General features: G+C 41.4%; 1 protein-coding gene across 1 annotated transcript in view; it reads right to left on the bottom strand.

The window, feature by feature from the left end:
- PMFBP1 (polyamine modulated factor 1 binding protein 1) overlaps positions 1-17,488 on the bottom strand; it is a 243,370-nt gene that overhangs the window by 22,289 nt on the left and 203,593 nt on the right. The window contains exons 15-25 of the mRNA XM_014558373.2: positions 17,109-17,351; positions 13,910-14,131; positions 9,267-9,437; positions 8,363-8,473; positions 5,906-6,032; positions 5,657-5,814; positions 3,961-4,201; positions 1,789-1,978; positions 1,487-1,640; positions 422-589; positions 13-150 (exon numbers count right to left, since the gene is read on the bottom strand). Of these exons, the coding sequence (XP_014413859.2) occupies positions 13-150; positions 422-589; positions 1,487-1,640; positions 1,789-1,978; positions 3,961-4,201; positions 5,657-5,814; positions 5,906-6,032; positions 8,363-8,473; positions 9,267-9,437; positions 13,910-14,131; positions 17,109-17,351 (1,923 nt within the window). The remainder of the gene's footprint in view (positions 1-12; positions 151-421; positions 590-1,486; positions 1,641-1,788; positions 1,979-3,960; positions 4,202-5,656; positions 5,815-5,905; positions 6,033-8,362; positions 8,474-9,266; positions 9,438-13,909; positions 14,132-17,108; positions 17,352-17,488) is intronic.

Raw genomic sequence — 17,488 nt, 5'->3', positions numbered from 1 at the left:
CTGTCTACTTACCTTATTATTTAGCTCTTGGTTGATTTGCTGGGTGGTGGTTTGTTTGCTGAGAGCGGAATCCAGGTGTGTAGAACATTGATTTAACTGTGATTTGAGATTCTCATTTTCCTCCTCCAGCTTTCTCAGATTCTCCTTTGACTGCTCCCCCATTAAGGAATAAAGCCCAGAGTGGAGGTGTGACCTCAGGCTCCGGCTGGAGCCCCTCCTCCCACCCTCACGCACAGCTGCATTCTGCACCCTGTGTATCTCAGGCCTTCTCTCTCCTCCTCACTTGTCTTTCTCACCTTCCCTCCCTTCTCCCCTGAGGTCTGAGCACCCACGGCTTCTGGCCTCCATATCCCTCCAGGGCCGGCAGGGCTCTTGTCTGGCCCTAGATTCATGACCCTGAGTCTTTCCAGATTTTCCTCACCATCTTTTCTTTCTTTTTCTCTTCCTGTTGAAATGTCTCAAGCTCTTGCTCCAGTAAAACCTCCTGTTCTTTGCTCTTTTTCAGCTGCTCCCGTTTCTCCTCCAGCAACCTGGTTATCTCCTGAAGCTGTTCTTCTAGATTGATTTTGGAGGCAGCTTGTTCCCTGTTCTGAGAAAATAAACACTGGGCTGAAAGACAGTCTTAGACACTATATTTTTTGGGAAAAAAAAAAACCCAAACCCAAAACCAAACCAGACAACTGTGCACAGGGAATGGCTGAAATAAATATGAGGACAATGCCTTGATTATTTAGCATATATCACAAAAAGTTTCCTGTTATGTTCAGTAACATTTTTTATTTGTTCAATTAGATACAGCAATTTATTTTATATCCAGTTCCCACTTATTCACCAAATCTTTCCATACAAAAACCTCTATGAATAGGGGGTTTAAAAAATAACACTTAAAAAATAAATGTATAAATAAACTTAATTACCTCCCCACAACCAAACAAAAACAAAAACAAAAACAAACAAACAAACAAAAAACCCAAAACAAAAAAACCTCTAACAAAAACCTCTCTGAATAAAGTATAAAAACGTTTTAGAAAAGCACAAAAACAATAATTCAGAAATCAAAGCCTTTAAATTGACTGAGAAGTATAGATTTTGAGTTCCCCCAGAAAAACCAACATTGTCCTTTGACTGTTTTTTTTTTTTTTTTTTTTTTTTTTTTTGGTGGGGGGAGGTAATTAGGTTTATTTATTTATTTGCTTTTTAACAGAGGTACTGGGAATTGAACCCAGGACCTCATGCATGCTATGCATGTACTCTACCACTGAGCTACACCCTCCCCACTCTTTTGACTATTTTTAAGTTTAGCCCTTGAAAATGCTTATTATTGGTTGTGGGAACTGGAGCTAACTGGCTGGCTTAGCATTCTAACACAAGTTCTGGACAATTAGTTTGCAATGGATTTGTGGCAGCATATTCCCAAATAAACACCAATGCATTTAATCTTAAACAGAGCACATGTTTAAGCTGGTGGCCTACTTGCCCTCTGTACCTGGTGTTGAATGAGATTTATACGATCTAGTAGGTCATTCAGTTTTATATCCTGCTCAGCCACTGTCTTCTGAAGCTGCTTCTTTTCCTTTTCTGAGTTTTCAACCTTCCTCAAGGCCTCATAGAGTTCTGATGTCAGCTCTTCTATCCGTTTCCTAAAGCAAAATGGCATAGCAGGAGGATGGACTTCAGGTCTGTGTCAGTGGACTGTGGGCTTGCTACCCTACTCCTGGGCAGGTGCCCACAGTGTCCTGACTGGCTCATGAGGGACAGACCCTCTACCTGGAGGTGAACCTGTGGTACCTGCTGGGTGCGAGTTCCTCTCCAGCCATCAAAGAATCCTTCTGCAGCTTCTGAAGTTCTCTCTGGAGTTCCTGGATGGTCTCTGTCTTCTGCTTCTCCAGGCTAAGGCAGCTTTGCAGTTTCCTCTGTGTATCCTCCAGGTTATTCTTTGCCAGAAGGGCCTCTTCTTTATATTGGGCTGCTTGCTGAGCTGCAGAAGGCAGGAGATAACCCTGGGTGTGGGTATGTTCACGTGTGAACGCAGTATGTGTGAGGTCCAGATTCTCAAATAAGACGAGTTAAAAAGTCTCTTTCTTCATTTTGTGACCTACTTCAGTTTCCAAGTCTGTCCTCATCTCTCTATTTCATTATCACTCCTAAGGAGCTCTATTAAATTATCCGTCTTCTATTACCCACCAGCCATGAACACCTTCTTGATTAAAATTAAACAAATCAGTAGAAATTTCTCAGTGTCTCTTATGTGACAAATCCTGACTCTCATGGAGTTTAGAGTCTAGTGATGGAGCTATAACTGGTTCATCCCACATAGGAACACGGTAGTGTTAAACTCACACTGACTGTGAACTCGGGAAGCAAGATCAACGTGGTTGAGTACAGGGTTGGGAGGTGGACTTATGAAGAAACAGAAGCTAAACTGGGCCTTAGAAGGAGGAGGAGGAAGGGAATTCTCAGGGCTGGGGTATTAGAGTAAATGCACAGTGAAGGGAATGCAAAGGCATGTGGGAAGAGGATAGGAAGAGACCAGTTTAATTGGAAAGGAAAGTGGGGAGGAAGAGTGGAAGACAGAGTTGGGAAAGCACACGGACTAGAGTGGGCTTTGGAGGATGTTGAGAGCCTGAGAGAAATGCTTAGATGTGATTTCGTGGGTTCTTGAGCAGGCAGCTGGCATAAAGGAAAGAGTGCGTTAGGAAAAGTGGAATGGATTAGAATGGAGAAAGACTTCTTACAATGTCCTTTTAGCCTACATCCTTGCCTCCACCACTGGATATGAAGGAAAAAACACTCAATTGCTTACTGGAGTTTCTCTACACCAAAAACTCTCACATCCTATAGTTTCTATTATCGTTTCTACTTTAAACATCACTCTCCTTTCCATTTTTTTTTCCAGCCTGGGATACTGGAAGAAAGATGGTGTCACTACGGGAATAATTATACACCTGGAAGAAAGGAGAAGGATTTTTTTTTTAATAGGGAAGAGAATAGGTTCAGCTTTGGGAATACTGAGCTAGTGGGCATGGTGGGTTGCCCACGTAGAGCTAGTCTCTAAGGACAAGATTGACAACTGGTGCCAAGTCAGGGCTGGGGCTCTCAGCGTTGGAGTCTCCTGCAGAGAAATGCAGCTACAGGGAGCAGAGGTGCGAAACAAGAATGATTGTAGAGGGGGAGGAGAAAGGGGGAGGGCAGAGTCTTAGTGAGGGATGACCATAGTCAGGGCAGGAGAGCAAAGAGGAAACAATGGTGAGATCTGTGGAAGAACAAGGGACCTGTTATATCTCCAAAGATAAGAAACAACCTTTGAGGTGTGGGGGGCCAACAGAATGGACACAGTTATTGGAGGGTGAGGAAGGAAGACATGCTTTGGACCATCTTTTTTTTCCCAAATTGATACATCATTCACATAACATAAAATTTATCCTTTTAAAGTATACAGGGCAGTGGTTTCTGGTATACTCACACAGCTGTCCAACCATCAGTATCTAATTCCAGGACATTTTCATCACCCCAAAAGCAACCCGAAGGCAAGAAGTTATTGGTGACCTGTGAGAAAGCACTTTCCGCAGAGGGGCAAGGACACAGCCCACATTGCAAGCTGCGCAGAAGAGGTGGTGTTTGGAGGCCAAAAAAGGAGAGAGAGTGTTAAAAACCAGGGAAGGAAGAAGTGAATGGCATGACAGAGGTCCTGGAGAAGGTGGGGAGGACTGTGGTGCAAAGAAGCCAGGTCCAGAGCCCCGTCCTCCCTGTGGCGAGGGGCTTTGGGGAGAAGGGGTGGAGGGGAGGTTAGGGTGAGAGGAGGAGCTTGCAAGGTGGTCCCCACTACTGTGAGATGAAATGAGATCACGACGAGGTGGGAGTGTGGAGAGGGAGAGGGACATGGCTGTTTGGAGAGACGAGGGGGCAGCTCTGGCCCCGTGGGTTGGAAGTGTGTGGGAACAGCGCTGGCTGGGGCCTCACCAGCCAGCTTCTGCTGATGTTTGGCATCTTCCAGACTGTCCTTCAGCTTCTTAATCTCAGCTCGCAGCGGCCCACACTCCGCCATGCACTTATCCTGCCTCGCCTCCTGGATGGCGACTTCCAGTTCATTTGTCATGCGTTGCTGTTTCTCTAGCTCCATCTCCTTTTTTACGAGGCTGTTCTGAACCTGTGCCAGTTCCTTCTCCAGCTCATGCAGCATTTCGTCTTTCTCTTGGAGGAGCTGAGGAAAGCAAAGTGTTAATGCTGATAAAGACCTGAGAAGCAGCAGGGCGAAGTCAGAGATTGTCTTGAGCCCTCCTCCAGCCGTCATCTACTCTTGCCTTGCCAGGATACTGCAACAGCCTCCACCTGGGCTCCCTGCCTCCCCTCAGGCTATTCTCAATGCTGCAGCCAGAAATGGGCTTCTACAAATCCAAGTGAGATCTTGTTATGCTTCTGTTACAACCCTCCACTGGGTGCATCTCACTTAGGAAAAGGCCAAAGTCCTTACAATGACCTCCCAGGATGCTCATGATCTGGTCCTAGGCTACCTGTCCCGTCTCACCCCTTGCCATCCCACCCCTGCTTCAGCTGTCCCCTGGAACACTCTGAGCAGACTCCCACCTGAGGGCTCTTGCCCTTGCTATATTGCCTCTGCCTGGAATATTCTTCAAGACCTTGGCCTGCATGGCCCCCTTACTTCATTCAAATCTCTGCCCAAATATCTCCTTATCAAAGAGGCCTTCCCTGACCACTCTGGGTAAAATAGCCACCAAGATATTCTAGGAATTTATCAGTATAGAACATTTTATTATATATTAGGTTTGTTACCTGTTTGTCGTCTGACTCCACAGACTAGAATGTAAGCTCCATGAAGGTAGGGAAGTTGCATGCTTTATTATATTCTTAATGCCTAGAAGATATGCTTGGCATATCATAGGAGCTCAGAAATATTTGTTGAATGAATATATGAGTGACTCAGAGCTGCTTATCCACACTCCTTGCTTCTTGTCGCCATCTCTCCAAAGACCTCCCTTTTGACTGGTAGATCACCTCCAGATCTTGAAACTGGAGGTTTGAATGACTAGCCAGTCAATCAATTGGATTACATCTACTAGCTCTGATGAAAGTTTAGAGTTGGAACAGTGCTGACTACAAAATCGTTCACTGGTTTCAGAGCCTTTCTGCCCTTGGTTCCATTCTTAGGCTTTTCTAGGAGTTTGATTTAGGTTGGAAACTACAGATCTTCTAGGACATAGCTCCACTATATTTTCAAACTACCTGATATGCATGTTCATAGGATATTTGTAATTAAAAAACTGAAATTCACTTGTAATTCTTAATAAGGCTACATATTATTTTATAGCTTTTCTTTCTACTATCAGGCATAAACAGGAGCGTAAGGGAACAATGCAAATGTGCCCCAAACTCTCTACCTTGTGGGGCTGGGGAAGAACCTCTTTCTTACAGAGTTCACATCTCTACTAAGGCCCCTGACATTGATTTACTTGTGTGCTATGAGAAGTTCCAAGGAAATGCTCAGAACTGCTTCTGGGCCTGAAGAACCGCAACCTCACTGCACACGCGTGGGCGCTCCCCAAGCAGTCGCGGTGGGCGCAGAACTGCACGACCCACTGCGCCGAGGCCACGCCCCACCCCGGCCCTGCGGGCGCTTCCAGGGCGGCCCTTGCCTTACCTTGTCTTTCTTCAAGCTAAGCTTTTGGGTCTCAGTGAACTGCATCTGCAGCTCCTGCAGCCGCCGTTGCAGGATGGTGACCTCCTTCTCCTTCCTCTCCAAGTGGGCGGAAGTCTCCTCACGCAGCCCGTGCAGGTCCAGCTCCAGCTTCATCATGTCTACGGCGGGATGAGCCAGAGCACTTCTTGCTCAGGGAAGGGCTCCGGCTTCCCTGGCGCCCCCGCCACAGCCCACCGGCCCACCCTTTACCCTTCATGATGTTCTTCTTCTGTTCCGACACTGCTTCTAGCTCCATGCGCAAATCCTTCACGAGGTTCTGGTACTCCTCTACATGCAGGCACTGGCTGTCTTTCTGCTCTTGCAAGTGCTTCAGTATCTGGGGAGAGGGAAGAAGAGCAGGGCAGGGTGAATACCTGGGGGAGGGTCCCCTATTCTCCAGTGCTGAGGGTCCAGAACGGGCAAATCGGAGGGATGTACAGTAGAGTGGTGGTTGCCCGGGGCTGGGGGAGGGAGGATGGGCAGTGACTACTCATGGATACGGATTTCTTCTCAGAGTGATGAAAACGTCCTGGAGTTAGTGGTGATGTTGTCCAGCTTTGTGAATGTGCTAAAAACCACTGACTGTATACTTTAAGTGGTGAGTGTCATGGTATGTCAATTATATCTCAATTTAGAAAACTAGAGTTAAAAACAAAAGATATGACAGACTTCTCACGCTCATGTGGGACGGAATGTGTACAAAAGGAGCCACCCCTTCCTCCCTGCTACACTCAGTGTCATTGATGAAGCACTTACTGTGTGCCATGCACTGTCCTGGGTGCTGTAATCAACACACACACACCCTCCCCAATCCTTGCCGCCAGGGAGCTGACCTTCTGGTGGGCTGAGACAGACAAAGAGCATAAAGCAGTGACTCACAGAAATCATTAAGCATTGTTAAGTGCTACAGAAGAAACAGAATAGTAAAAGGGGAATGAAGGTCTAGGGGTAGGGGTGCAGGTGTGAGGTTGCAAGTTTAAATAGGATGGATGAGTTGGCCTCACTGAGGAGGTGGCCTCTGAGCAGGGACTTGCTGGAGGTTAGGGTGTGAGCCATGTTGAGGTAGGAGCTTTGCAGATGGCGGGGACCAGCTGGTGATAAGGCCCTGGGTGGAGAACATGGAGGAGGCCCTGTGGTTAGAGTGGAGTGAGTGATGGGGAGAGTAGGAGGAGAGGAGGTGAGGATGTTGTGGGCAGGCATATCACGTGGGGCTCTCAGTCACTCAGCAAGAACTTTGGCTTCTGCCCAGAAGAAGAGGGGAAGGGGCTGTAACCAGAAGAACATGGATGTGGGGCCGAGGAGGAGTAATTCATTGACTGGACATCAAGGGACATAGTTATGTGATTTCAGAGTTGACAGGAAGGGTAGGCTGCAGCAGGAAGACAGAGGGAGACAGCTGGGGAAACACAGGGCAATCTCCGTAAGACCAGGGGGTGGGCCCTGCAGGGACTCAAAGGCCTACTCTGTGCCAGGCCAGCTGCGGGAGGAGGGGACTGCTGGCACTAACTGTGATGAGGTGGGGGTCTAGTCCTAACAGAATATTCACATAACATGAACGCTTTGGATAGGATATATAAAATGGTGGGGTTAAGTGGATTCTGTTTCTTAGGAAGTCTGTACCATTTAAAACAATGGAGTGTTAAGAATTTCTGTTTACTGGGTAGAGTTTCAGTTTTGCAAGATGAAAAAGTTTTAGAGATTTGTTGCACAACAGTGCAAATATACTTAATACAACCAACTGTACACTTAAAAGTGATTAAGATGGTCAATTTAATGTTACCTATTTTTAACCACTATAAAAAATGAAAAAGTAAGGGAGAAATAAAGACATTTTTCAGATTAAAAAACCATGAAGTATGTGAGCTGTTGCTGTAGGTCAGCATGTGAATAACATGGAACTGACCTTTAAAATAAATACTGACAGATGTCCAAGGAGAAACTCCAAAGTTTATCCAAACTTGGTGGGATCAGAAAGTCCTGGAAAAAGAAGCGTCTCTGCCCCCCTGGCTAACGGATCCCTCAGATAGCTGATATGTGCTGACTCTCTCTGCCACTCCCCTTTGCCACTACTTCAGCATCAGCCTGGCCTGCTTTGCCTTGTACCTCAAGTTCAGGCATGACTGACGTTAAGACCTTGTCTGGAAGGGAACCTAACCTAGTTCTGACTATGTTTTAATTTGTTAACAAGATTTAAATGCTTATTCATTATTAGAATTGACTTCTTAGATGGCTTTGAATTTTGAAACGTTAAGAGTTTTTTTTTTTTTAAGGAGTGAATTTGAATTAATAATCTTCCCTAAATTTGTTGCGTTTCAACTCCAGCTGGAAACTAGAAGGCTGGATGGTCCTTTTGAATCTAGCACGCCAACAGGAGTCTCTGTCTTGTTTAGGAGTACCATTGGACACCTTAACCCATTGTAAGGGTTAAGAGATGGTTGCAATTCCAAAATTCAGTTCTGAAATTTAATGCCGCCAGACACACTCTTTGGGGGCTTGTCATACATTATATATAGTATCCTCATGGCAGGAATGACCAAGGTCACAAAAATATAAAGTAGAATATAAAATATAGTAATAAAAACTTAAAAAAAAAAAAGGAGGAAAACCCAGAATCAAACCCAACGTGGCCCAATCCCACCAGGCACAAATAAGCAAAAGTTCTCCTACCTTTTTGATGTCTTCACAGTCTTCTGAGGAGCTAGGGGGATGTCGGTGGGTGGCTGTATAGGAAGCAAAGTCTGCTTGTAATTTTATCAAAGCCTCTTCACGCTCCAGAACCTGCAACCGAGCACAGGACAGTTATGCTGGATGATCTATGCAATTATTACTAGTACTTTTTTTTTTTTTAAGTATAGTCGGTTTACAATGTTGTGTTAATTTCTGGTATACAGCATAGTGTTTCTTTAGTTATACATATATATATTCCTTTTCATTATAGGTTATTACAAGGTATTAAATATAGTTCCCTCTGCTATACAGCAGGACCTTGTTTAACTAATACTATTTTTTGCAATGTACTCCTTTTTTCAGCCTAAGTTTGTTGCAGCAGCATTGTCTAACTCATCACACACTTCCTGGTAAGGAGAAGGAATTATGTCCTCAATATTATATTAAGGTTCATTAAAGCACACACAGCGATTTGTCTTGAGTCCATCAGTGGCTACATTTTGGACTCTCTTCTCAACCTTTGTGTGGTCCAGTTTATGAGGCATAAGAAACTTCTTTGGAGTCTGTGATGGGAGGATGTACTGAATCTCTCAGAAGACAGGATGAAGTTCAAGAACTAAGGAAGTTTCTTATGGACTGGGTGAATGTGTGTTTGTTTGTTTGTTTGTTTTTGAAAATTAGAAAAACATAAAACTTTTGTTCTTGTTTGCTGAAAATAATTAAAAAAAAAACCCCCAAACATTGAAAATAAGAAGTTAGAACATGAACAGAAGGCAGGAGCAGGTGTGCATGAGACACGAGAAATACTGATAAAGAGATTACTGTAGGCGACTTTTTTCTCCTCCTCTTTTTCCTCAGAGCTTTATTTTGCGTCTCTTGGAAAAATATTCTCGGAGACACTTACCAAAGCATTACTGCAGGCTAGCTTATTTCGAAGTTCCTGTATTAGATCATCCTGTTCAGAGACCTTTTGCCAGACTTCAGATAGTCGTTTCAGGGTCTCCTGATGCTCTTGAATCATGCAAGGAGAAGTGTATATACGCACTTTTGAATGATCACCCTTGTTCTCGGGCTCCTGGGATATTTAAAAATAATAGGTTGGTTTTGTTCACAATTTTTGAGTTAATTTCAGAATGCTGTGAACATGGAAAATCTCTAGACCTATATTGTAAAGGTTAATGCTCATTTATGTGAATCAGAGCTTCCTTAACAAAAGAAAAAATTTAACAAGTGCACACACATGGTGAAAAGTTTAAACAGTTCACAAAAGAATATACTGAAAACTCAATCTTGACCCTCCACGATTCAAGTCCCCTTTTCCATGACAGTCTGTGTTATCAATTTTTTGTATATCCTTCTGGGGATAATTTATGCATATTTATACATGCATATATGTATCTGTATATAACTCCCCACTTTTTTCCCTACACAAATGAAAGTCTTCTGCATACTATTCTAAACATCGTGTTTTCACTTGGCAATTTGTTTAGGATATTTTCCAATTGTTACTTGTAGATATATCATTCTTTTTTAAAAATTAATTTCAAATTACACAAGTAATACATATATATATATATATTATCTTTCTAAAACATGTAACATTACAGGCAAGTCTAAATTTCTCTTTGACCACTACCTCTAATCTCATACTCACTGCATTCTCCAGAGATGACAGTTTGTGCATATCCTTCTAGAAAAATGAATATTGTACAATATATTATTTTGTTTTTTTAAAACATAATTTTTTTTCTCACTCAACAAGATGTCTTAGAAATTCATCCGTGTGTTTCTATCTGGCTCTTTTAAATTACTTTTAAATGTGTTTATCCAGTCTCCTACTGATGGGAATATATGTTGTTTCCAAGTTTTTTCTAAAACAAAGCTGAAATGATTATTTTTGCACATCAAATTTTAAGTACCTATTCTAGTATATGTGTAGATTAAATTTGTAGAAGTAGGAATGCTAGGATTGATTTAAAACTTTGATAGATATTGCACAATTGTCCTTCAAAGAGAATGTACCAATTGACACTCTCATCAACATGAATATGCCTGTTTTCCTAGAACTGTGGTTTTTTTTTTTTTTATGTCTTTCTCTAGATCATCTGAAATCATGCATGAAGGTTACTACCTGTTCACTGGTCTGCACTAATAGTGAGTGAACTGATGCAGACAGGCAAAAAAAGAGGAAAATGTCCTAGTTTGGATGGTAGATCCTTTCTCCATTAAACTGTCTCCCTAACTGGGCTTTTTCAGGCAAAGTTAGAAATAGCTCATGTTCACTGAGCATGAAAGCTGCCCGTGAGTGTATAAATAATTCAGTGTATATGTGGATAAAGGAATGGAAAACAATAAAAATGCTAAGAAACAGGAAGACGGTATCTACAGGTTCCAATATCTTCTTAATACTACAAGAAGGAAAATAGGAGTTAATTTAAAAGTGATGGAAGGAAGATTCCCAGAATTGAAGAAAAATGTAGATCTTCAGATTCAAAGGGTCAGTTAAGTGTTGAGAGGCTTAATGAAAAATGAATTAAAAAAAACCCTGAGCCTAGGCGTGCCGGGTATAGCTCAAGTAGCAGAGTGCATGCTTAGCAGGTATGAAGTCCTGGGTTCAATCCCCCATAGCTCCTCTAAAAAATAAAATCAATAAACCTAATTCCCACCCCCACCCCCACCAAATGAGCCTAAAAACCTCCAGAGTTCAAAGAGACAGAACAAGTGACTTACAAAAAAAATGAGAAACAGATTGAAATCTTAACGATTCCTCTTTAATACTGCACGGTAATAGACAACGCAGCAATATTTTCGAAGACTTAAAGGAAGGTTCTTTAGTGAGTTTGTATACGCAGTCAAACTAGCATTCAAGAATGATGGCAAAATAAACCTTGTTCAGACAGAAATTTTGAGAAATGTTACGATTCACTATTGTTTACGGAAGAATTAACAAGGAATTATTACAGCAAAAGGTAAAGTCCAAGAATGCAGAAGAGGTGGAGTATACTACTGAGTAGTGAGCAAAAGTTGGCTTTATTTGTGATCTTAAAGAAATAAACATTTTGTATGTTATATAAACAGCTTGAGAGATTATAGAAAAGATGAAAAGCTCTCAAATTCATTTATAGTAGGGTAGCATAATCCAGACACCAATATGAGATGAGAACACAAAAATTCAAGCCATCAAACTAATCTCATTTCTGAAAATAGATGTAAAAAATTAAATGTTAATAAATTTAGAATAGCCGTTTATTATAACTTAGTATAGCAAATTAAGTAAAGCAGTTTATTATAATATAATGATATATATTATAATAATATGTATTAAGTAGGATTTATTCCAGGAACGTAAGAATTGACTATTAATGAAAATCTATTAATGTAATGCACTTCATTAAAGAAAAAACCCCCTATGGTTACCTTGATAGATGCTAACAAAATCATCTGATAAAATTCAATATTTATTCCTGATAAAAATTCTTGACAAGCTACATACAGATAGTCACATATTCAACTTAAAAAAGGATATTAACAAGAAGCCAAGAACAGACATTATACTTAATAGTGAAATATTAGAAACATTTTTTAAAAATGAGGAACAAGACAAGGATGCCTTGATTTTACACTGTTCAAAAGGTCCTGGTCAATGTGGTAAGATGGAAAATAGACTGTATAAATGCCAAAAAGGAAAATAATTTAAAAAATCCAAGACAGTTGACTAAAGATCTGATAACAGAGCTCAATAAAGTGGCAGGAAAAGAGTTTTTCTCTACATCACTAACAATTAATAAAATTAAAGGTACAAAAGATCTTATTCATAAAACCAGTAACAACTGTAATATGTCTAGGAATAAACTTAGCAGGAGATATGTGAGCTCTATAAAGAAAAGGGTATAATCTTACTGAAAGGACACATAAGAAAACTTGAATAAAAGTAGAAGCCTGTCATGTTTCATAAGGTATGCTAATTCCCTCCAAATAAATAAATAATTTGAAAGTAAGTCAACATGAATCTAAAGTTCACCAAGAAAAGATGTACAAAAATGGCCAAGAAATATTTGAAAGTAAGGAACAGTGTAGGAGGACCTGCTCTAAAAAGAGCTATCAAAACATACTCCCAGTTAAAGTCAGTATGAAAAACTGATCTTGGTGCAGGAGCTGGCAAGTAGATCAAAAGAACAGAAGATCCAAAAAGGGAATCAGTACATATACTGAGTTGGTGCTTCGACTCAATGGGGACAGGATGGGGTGTTCTGAAAGTGGAAATGGGACACCTGGAGATCCATTTTGATGAATATAAAATTATAGCCTTTTCTCATTATGTATATAGGAAACATGAATGTATGTGTGTGTGTGTGTGTGTATTTTCCAGGTGGACTAAAGATAAAAACATAAAAATACAAAATCATAAAAGTGCTAAAAGAAAATATAAGATAAACCTTTGCAATCTTGGGGGTAGTGAAGGCCTTCCTAAACAAGAATAAAACCTAGACTTTAAAAAGGAGGACTGAGAGATTTAACTCTGGAAAAGTTAAAAATTTCTGTATGTTGAAAAATACCATTCATAAGGTAAAATGGAAAATTTACAAACTAGGAGAAAATATTTGTAACTTATACAATGAAGCATTATCACCTGTAGTATATTATGAACTGCCTATAAGTCAAAATAAAAAATACTAACAACCAACAAAAAATAGGTTAAGGGTTTAAACAACTAACTCATAAAACAGAAATCCACAGGACCAATACAATGGTGAACTCAGTACTTCATTCACAAGGTGGGCGCTGTGATGTGCCTCCCAGACCCCCTTCAGCACCGAAGGACTTACTCCCCCAGCTGCTAGGAGTGCTGCTCTAAGATAGCCCTCAGCTGTCAGCCGTTTTTGGGGACAGCCTGAGCTGAAGAAAACTTTTGCCCAAGGTCATGCCTCTCCTTAGGGACAGCTCCCATCTAATCACTGATCAACATGGAGGTATAAAGGCCCTAATTTAGACTTGCTCTAAAGGTCCTTCCAGCCCCAGAGCTCCTTATGGAGTTGGCTGAGGCCTTTGCTGGGACTATCATAGCTCAACTTCTTCCTCCGCCCAATCCTGCTTCCCTCCACTTCCTTTCACAGGTGTGATGCCAGGAGCTCTCTAAAAATGTCCTGTATGCCAATCTTTCTCAGAGTAAGCTTCCTGAGGAATCCATCTCACAACTATTAGAACTAAAGGAAATGAAAATTGTAATGAGAAAACCTGTCCCCACCCCTGCTCCATCCATCAGTTTAGCACAACATAAAGACATAAAGACTGAAAACATATCATGGGAGTGCTGGAAAATTATTGTTGGTTAAAGTGTAAACTGGTAGCACCTTATATTAATTAAGGAGACTTAAAATTCCTCAGGAGCAATCTTATAGGAGATGTGAAGGCTGGAAGTTCAAAGCTGAGGTCTACAAAATTCAAGGGACGGAATGACACTCGTTGAAAGTTTGGGTTTTTGGCAGAGAGGCTGGGGCTGTTACAGAATCACCTGGGAGCTCCTGGCCTGAGTGGTTTAAGTCCTACCTGACCGACGATCCCGCTGAGCTCCCCCTCCAACATCTTCACTTGGCACTCCAGTAACTCGATGTTGCTCAGGGAAGTCTGGTATTTATCCCTGTAGAGGTTTAAGCTCCTTTCTAGGGAGATGATCTTGTCCCCAGCTAAGGCGAGTTGCTCCTGTGCCAGATGGAGCTTTTCCCCTGTGTCCTCATTATGATTTCCCATTTCTTCCTCATAGAGAATCACCTGTTGGTGTAGGAATGAAACCACATTGAACCCATGGAAACATCTAATGGGGAAAGGATATGGCTATAAGACCCTATGCAGAGGAGTCATATCTTCACTAGAAACCCAAATGCAAAGCGTAGGCCCAGCACAGATCTAAAAGCTATCATATATAAAATCAGAATGTTAATGATTAGAAATTTGAAAAAAAAAAAAAGAAAGACTGTCCTGTTTAGGTGGTAAGCTTCTTACAGGCAGGGACCATTTCTAGTTCCCATTCTGCTTGTAATGTAGTTAAGAACTTGATAAAGCCTTGTTAGTTGATTAATAGGAATGAATTTGTATAGCTCCATTTTTTAAGGGCCTGAAATGCCAGTATTCTTTCTTTCCTAGGTGTTCTCCAGAGGTCTAATTTAGACAATGCGGAGCCCCTCATGCACACAGGTCCATGTCAGCAAAGTTCCCTAGAGGTAGTGGGGGAAGTGATCTGAAGTTCCTCTGGGTTTTGCACCATCTTTCTTTAGATTCCTTTTCTTCCTAATCAATTAATTAGTCAGCCAAAGGACAGATATTTATTGAGTGCTCACGAGCCATATCTTTGGTGCTTAGGGATATATATGTCTATTCAACATAGGCTCCTTATAATTTTGGGGAGATACGATTTAAAATTAATAAGCAACTGTTGAGTGTGCTCAATTGTATGGCTTGAATTATATATATTGAAGGAGTTAAGAGCAGGAGGGTCATCAAAGAAGGCTTCATGTGGGTTCAAACAGTTCAGCAGAATTCAGATAGAACACATTCCATTGGTCTAAGCTAATATATTTGCTGCCTGCCATTAGAGATTTGTCTCAGGAAAAGGTCTTTTAGTTTGAAGTGTTTATTTGGTAAGGAAAATAGGAAAGGAATATTTTATATTCAAATGTTTATAACAGAAGCTGTCAGTGAGGCCTGCTCATGTCCCCTTGGCACTCACCATTCCTCTGAGTGCTAAACACATTCCAACCACAAGCATCTTCAGTTCTTTGCCTGAGGGATGCTCTGGCCCCAGGAGTCCACTCAAGCAGAGGAGAAAGACAAGGCAGGTGACAAGTACTAGGGTGTTCATACCCGCAGGTGCAGCCCTCAACCAACGATTGGGGTGGTTGGCTGGGATCACTCTGAGGTGTGTTCTACACTATCTCCCAGAGTTTTCCAGAGGGATTGAACCCCAGTTTCCCACAGCAGTGATCATCTTAATAATGATTTTCCTTATGGGTTTCCTGCCCTTGTTTGATTCACTTCCTACTCTCTCACCATGCTTCCTGGGATCACCTTTTGATTAACTTGTCTTAGGGTCTGCTGTTGGAAAACCCAACCATAGATTGAAGTTTGATGCTTCTGTGTAACAAAGTATTGGGAGGAACTTGGCAGAATGCCTAAAGTAATTTTTCCAGTGCTTTCCCAGTTTGGGTTCTGTGTCAGTGATGGCTACTTGCCAAATCACACAACAATTCTTTCCCTCCTCCTTGTAATAGAACCTTGACTTTATTTGGGACAGTAGTGCACCTCACTAAAACACTTCATTACTTTGCCTTCCTAAGAAATAGCTGTAGCCATGTAACTAATGCTGGCCAATGGTATGTAAGTGAAAGTGTTGCGTGGGGCTTCTGGAAATTGTCCTTAAAAAGGAGAAGTGTGCCTTTCTCTCCCCACCCCACTTCCCACCCTGATCCTGATTATTTGGAACAAAGATGTGATGGTTGGAGCTCCAGTAGCCTCTTAGGTGACCAAAAAGTGGAAGCTTGGAGCTGATGATGGTGGAGCTGAAAGATAGGACCCTAGGTACGTGATAACAGATGCAGTTACCTTAAAAGTCCTAGACCACCTCTCTCTGACCTTCTTTTATATGTCATAGAAATAAACTATCTTATTTGAGACACTATTACTTTGGGGTTTTCTGTTTTATGGAGCCAAATAGAATCCCAGCTAATTCAGAGTCACTTTATCCAGGCTGGACTTGTCTAAATTATGATGAACCTGCCAGTTTTAATACAATCCTTTCATTAGCTTTATTAAACCATGAGTTATGTTCACAGGCTTTGTCCCGGATTATATTTTGTGGGATAACCTTTGTTCCTTTCCCTCCCAATCCTTTTCAGCAAATTCCTATTGGTCATAATATTTCCTTAAAAAAATTACATGTTTTTAAGTCCCCTCATAAAGCCCCTGGAGTTAGCTCTTAAGTAATGACATCATTCAAGAGAGTCCTTGGAATTTTATCTTTAAAGGCAGAGGAAGAAAATGCCAGAGGAGGCTGCCCATCCCATTTCTTAGAACCGATGGTTTTACGACTGCTACTGCTACCATTGTCCAGCTGATTGTGGTTCTGTAGCACTGGTCTTTGGAATTTACTTGGGATTCCACAAGGATGATACTCTCTGATTTAAAAAATACTACGCTGGGACATGAATGGAAATGAATGTCCAGAATGTACTTACGGTAAGTCTGTTTGATCTAAAATTTCCAGTCTGAAGAAAATGACTGATCTGGTACTCTCAGTGATTGACTCAGACTCAACATCTGATTATCTTATCAACTGTGCAAGTGCCAGGAATTTATATATTATCAAAATCTGATTTTTCTAAAATTGGTTGATTTAAAGGAACTTACATCTCTTTCACAACCCGCAGAGACCCAGCGTCGTTTGCATTTAAATTGCAGTGGTAATAAACGGAGGTAATGAACCTACACACACACCACACACATGTACACATGTACCACATACCCGACATGCATCAATACTGGATCTCTCACCCAATTATGACATTCTGTTTACTTCCCTCCATCCAGCTTCCAAAAAAAATCAAGAATTAAAGAGGGAAAGTTAGTAACACCTGCTCAAGATGTTGTGAAGCTCTCCTCTGTTAAGTCTAATGTTTGCTTTCTATTAGGCTTGGCCTGATTTCTGTAGGTACACTGGGCATATGGGACATCTTCATAATTACTCTGTCTATACCTCATCTTCTTTCATTTTGCAGTGATGGTGGAGAATAACCAGGTCGGAAGTCTGCTTCTCCAGGACGGACTGATACTGCAGGAGGGAACAGTAAGAGGTCTGTAACTCTTCTGTGCGGAACTCCAGTTCTTGCTGAAGGGCCAGCAACTTTTTCTTGAGTTGCTGGAGTTGTCTCAGATGACACTGTTTACTAGGTTCAAATTCCATGTGTGACTTCTCGAATGCTAATGCTTGCTTCTTATTCTGCAATTGAGATAGAATATACAGCTTTAGATTGTCACTAAGCATGCATTCAGTCTTCAGTTTTTTTCATTTGTTCAACCATTCACATCCATCTATCCATCCTTTTATCTTTTCATCTCCAGAGCACTTCTTCAACA

The sequence above is a fragment of the Camelus ferus genome, chromosome 9 (genome assembly GCF_009834535.1).
Source record: "Camelus ferus isolate YT-003-E chromosome 9, BCGSAC_Cfer_1.0, whole genome shotgun sequence".
Classification (NCBI taxonomy): Eukaryota; Metazoa; Chordata; class Mammalia; order Artiodactyla; family Camelidae; genus Camelus; species Camelus ferus.
This window is presented reverse-complemented; position numbering and strand designations above follow the sequence as displayed.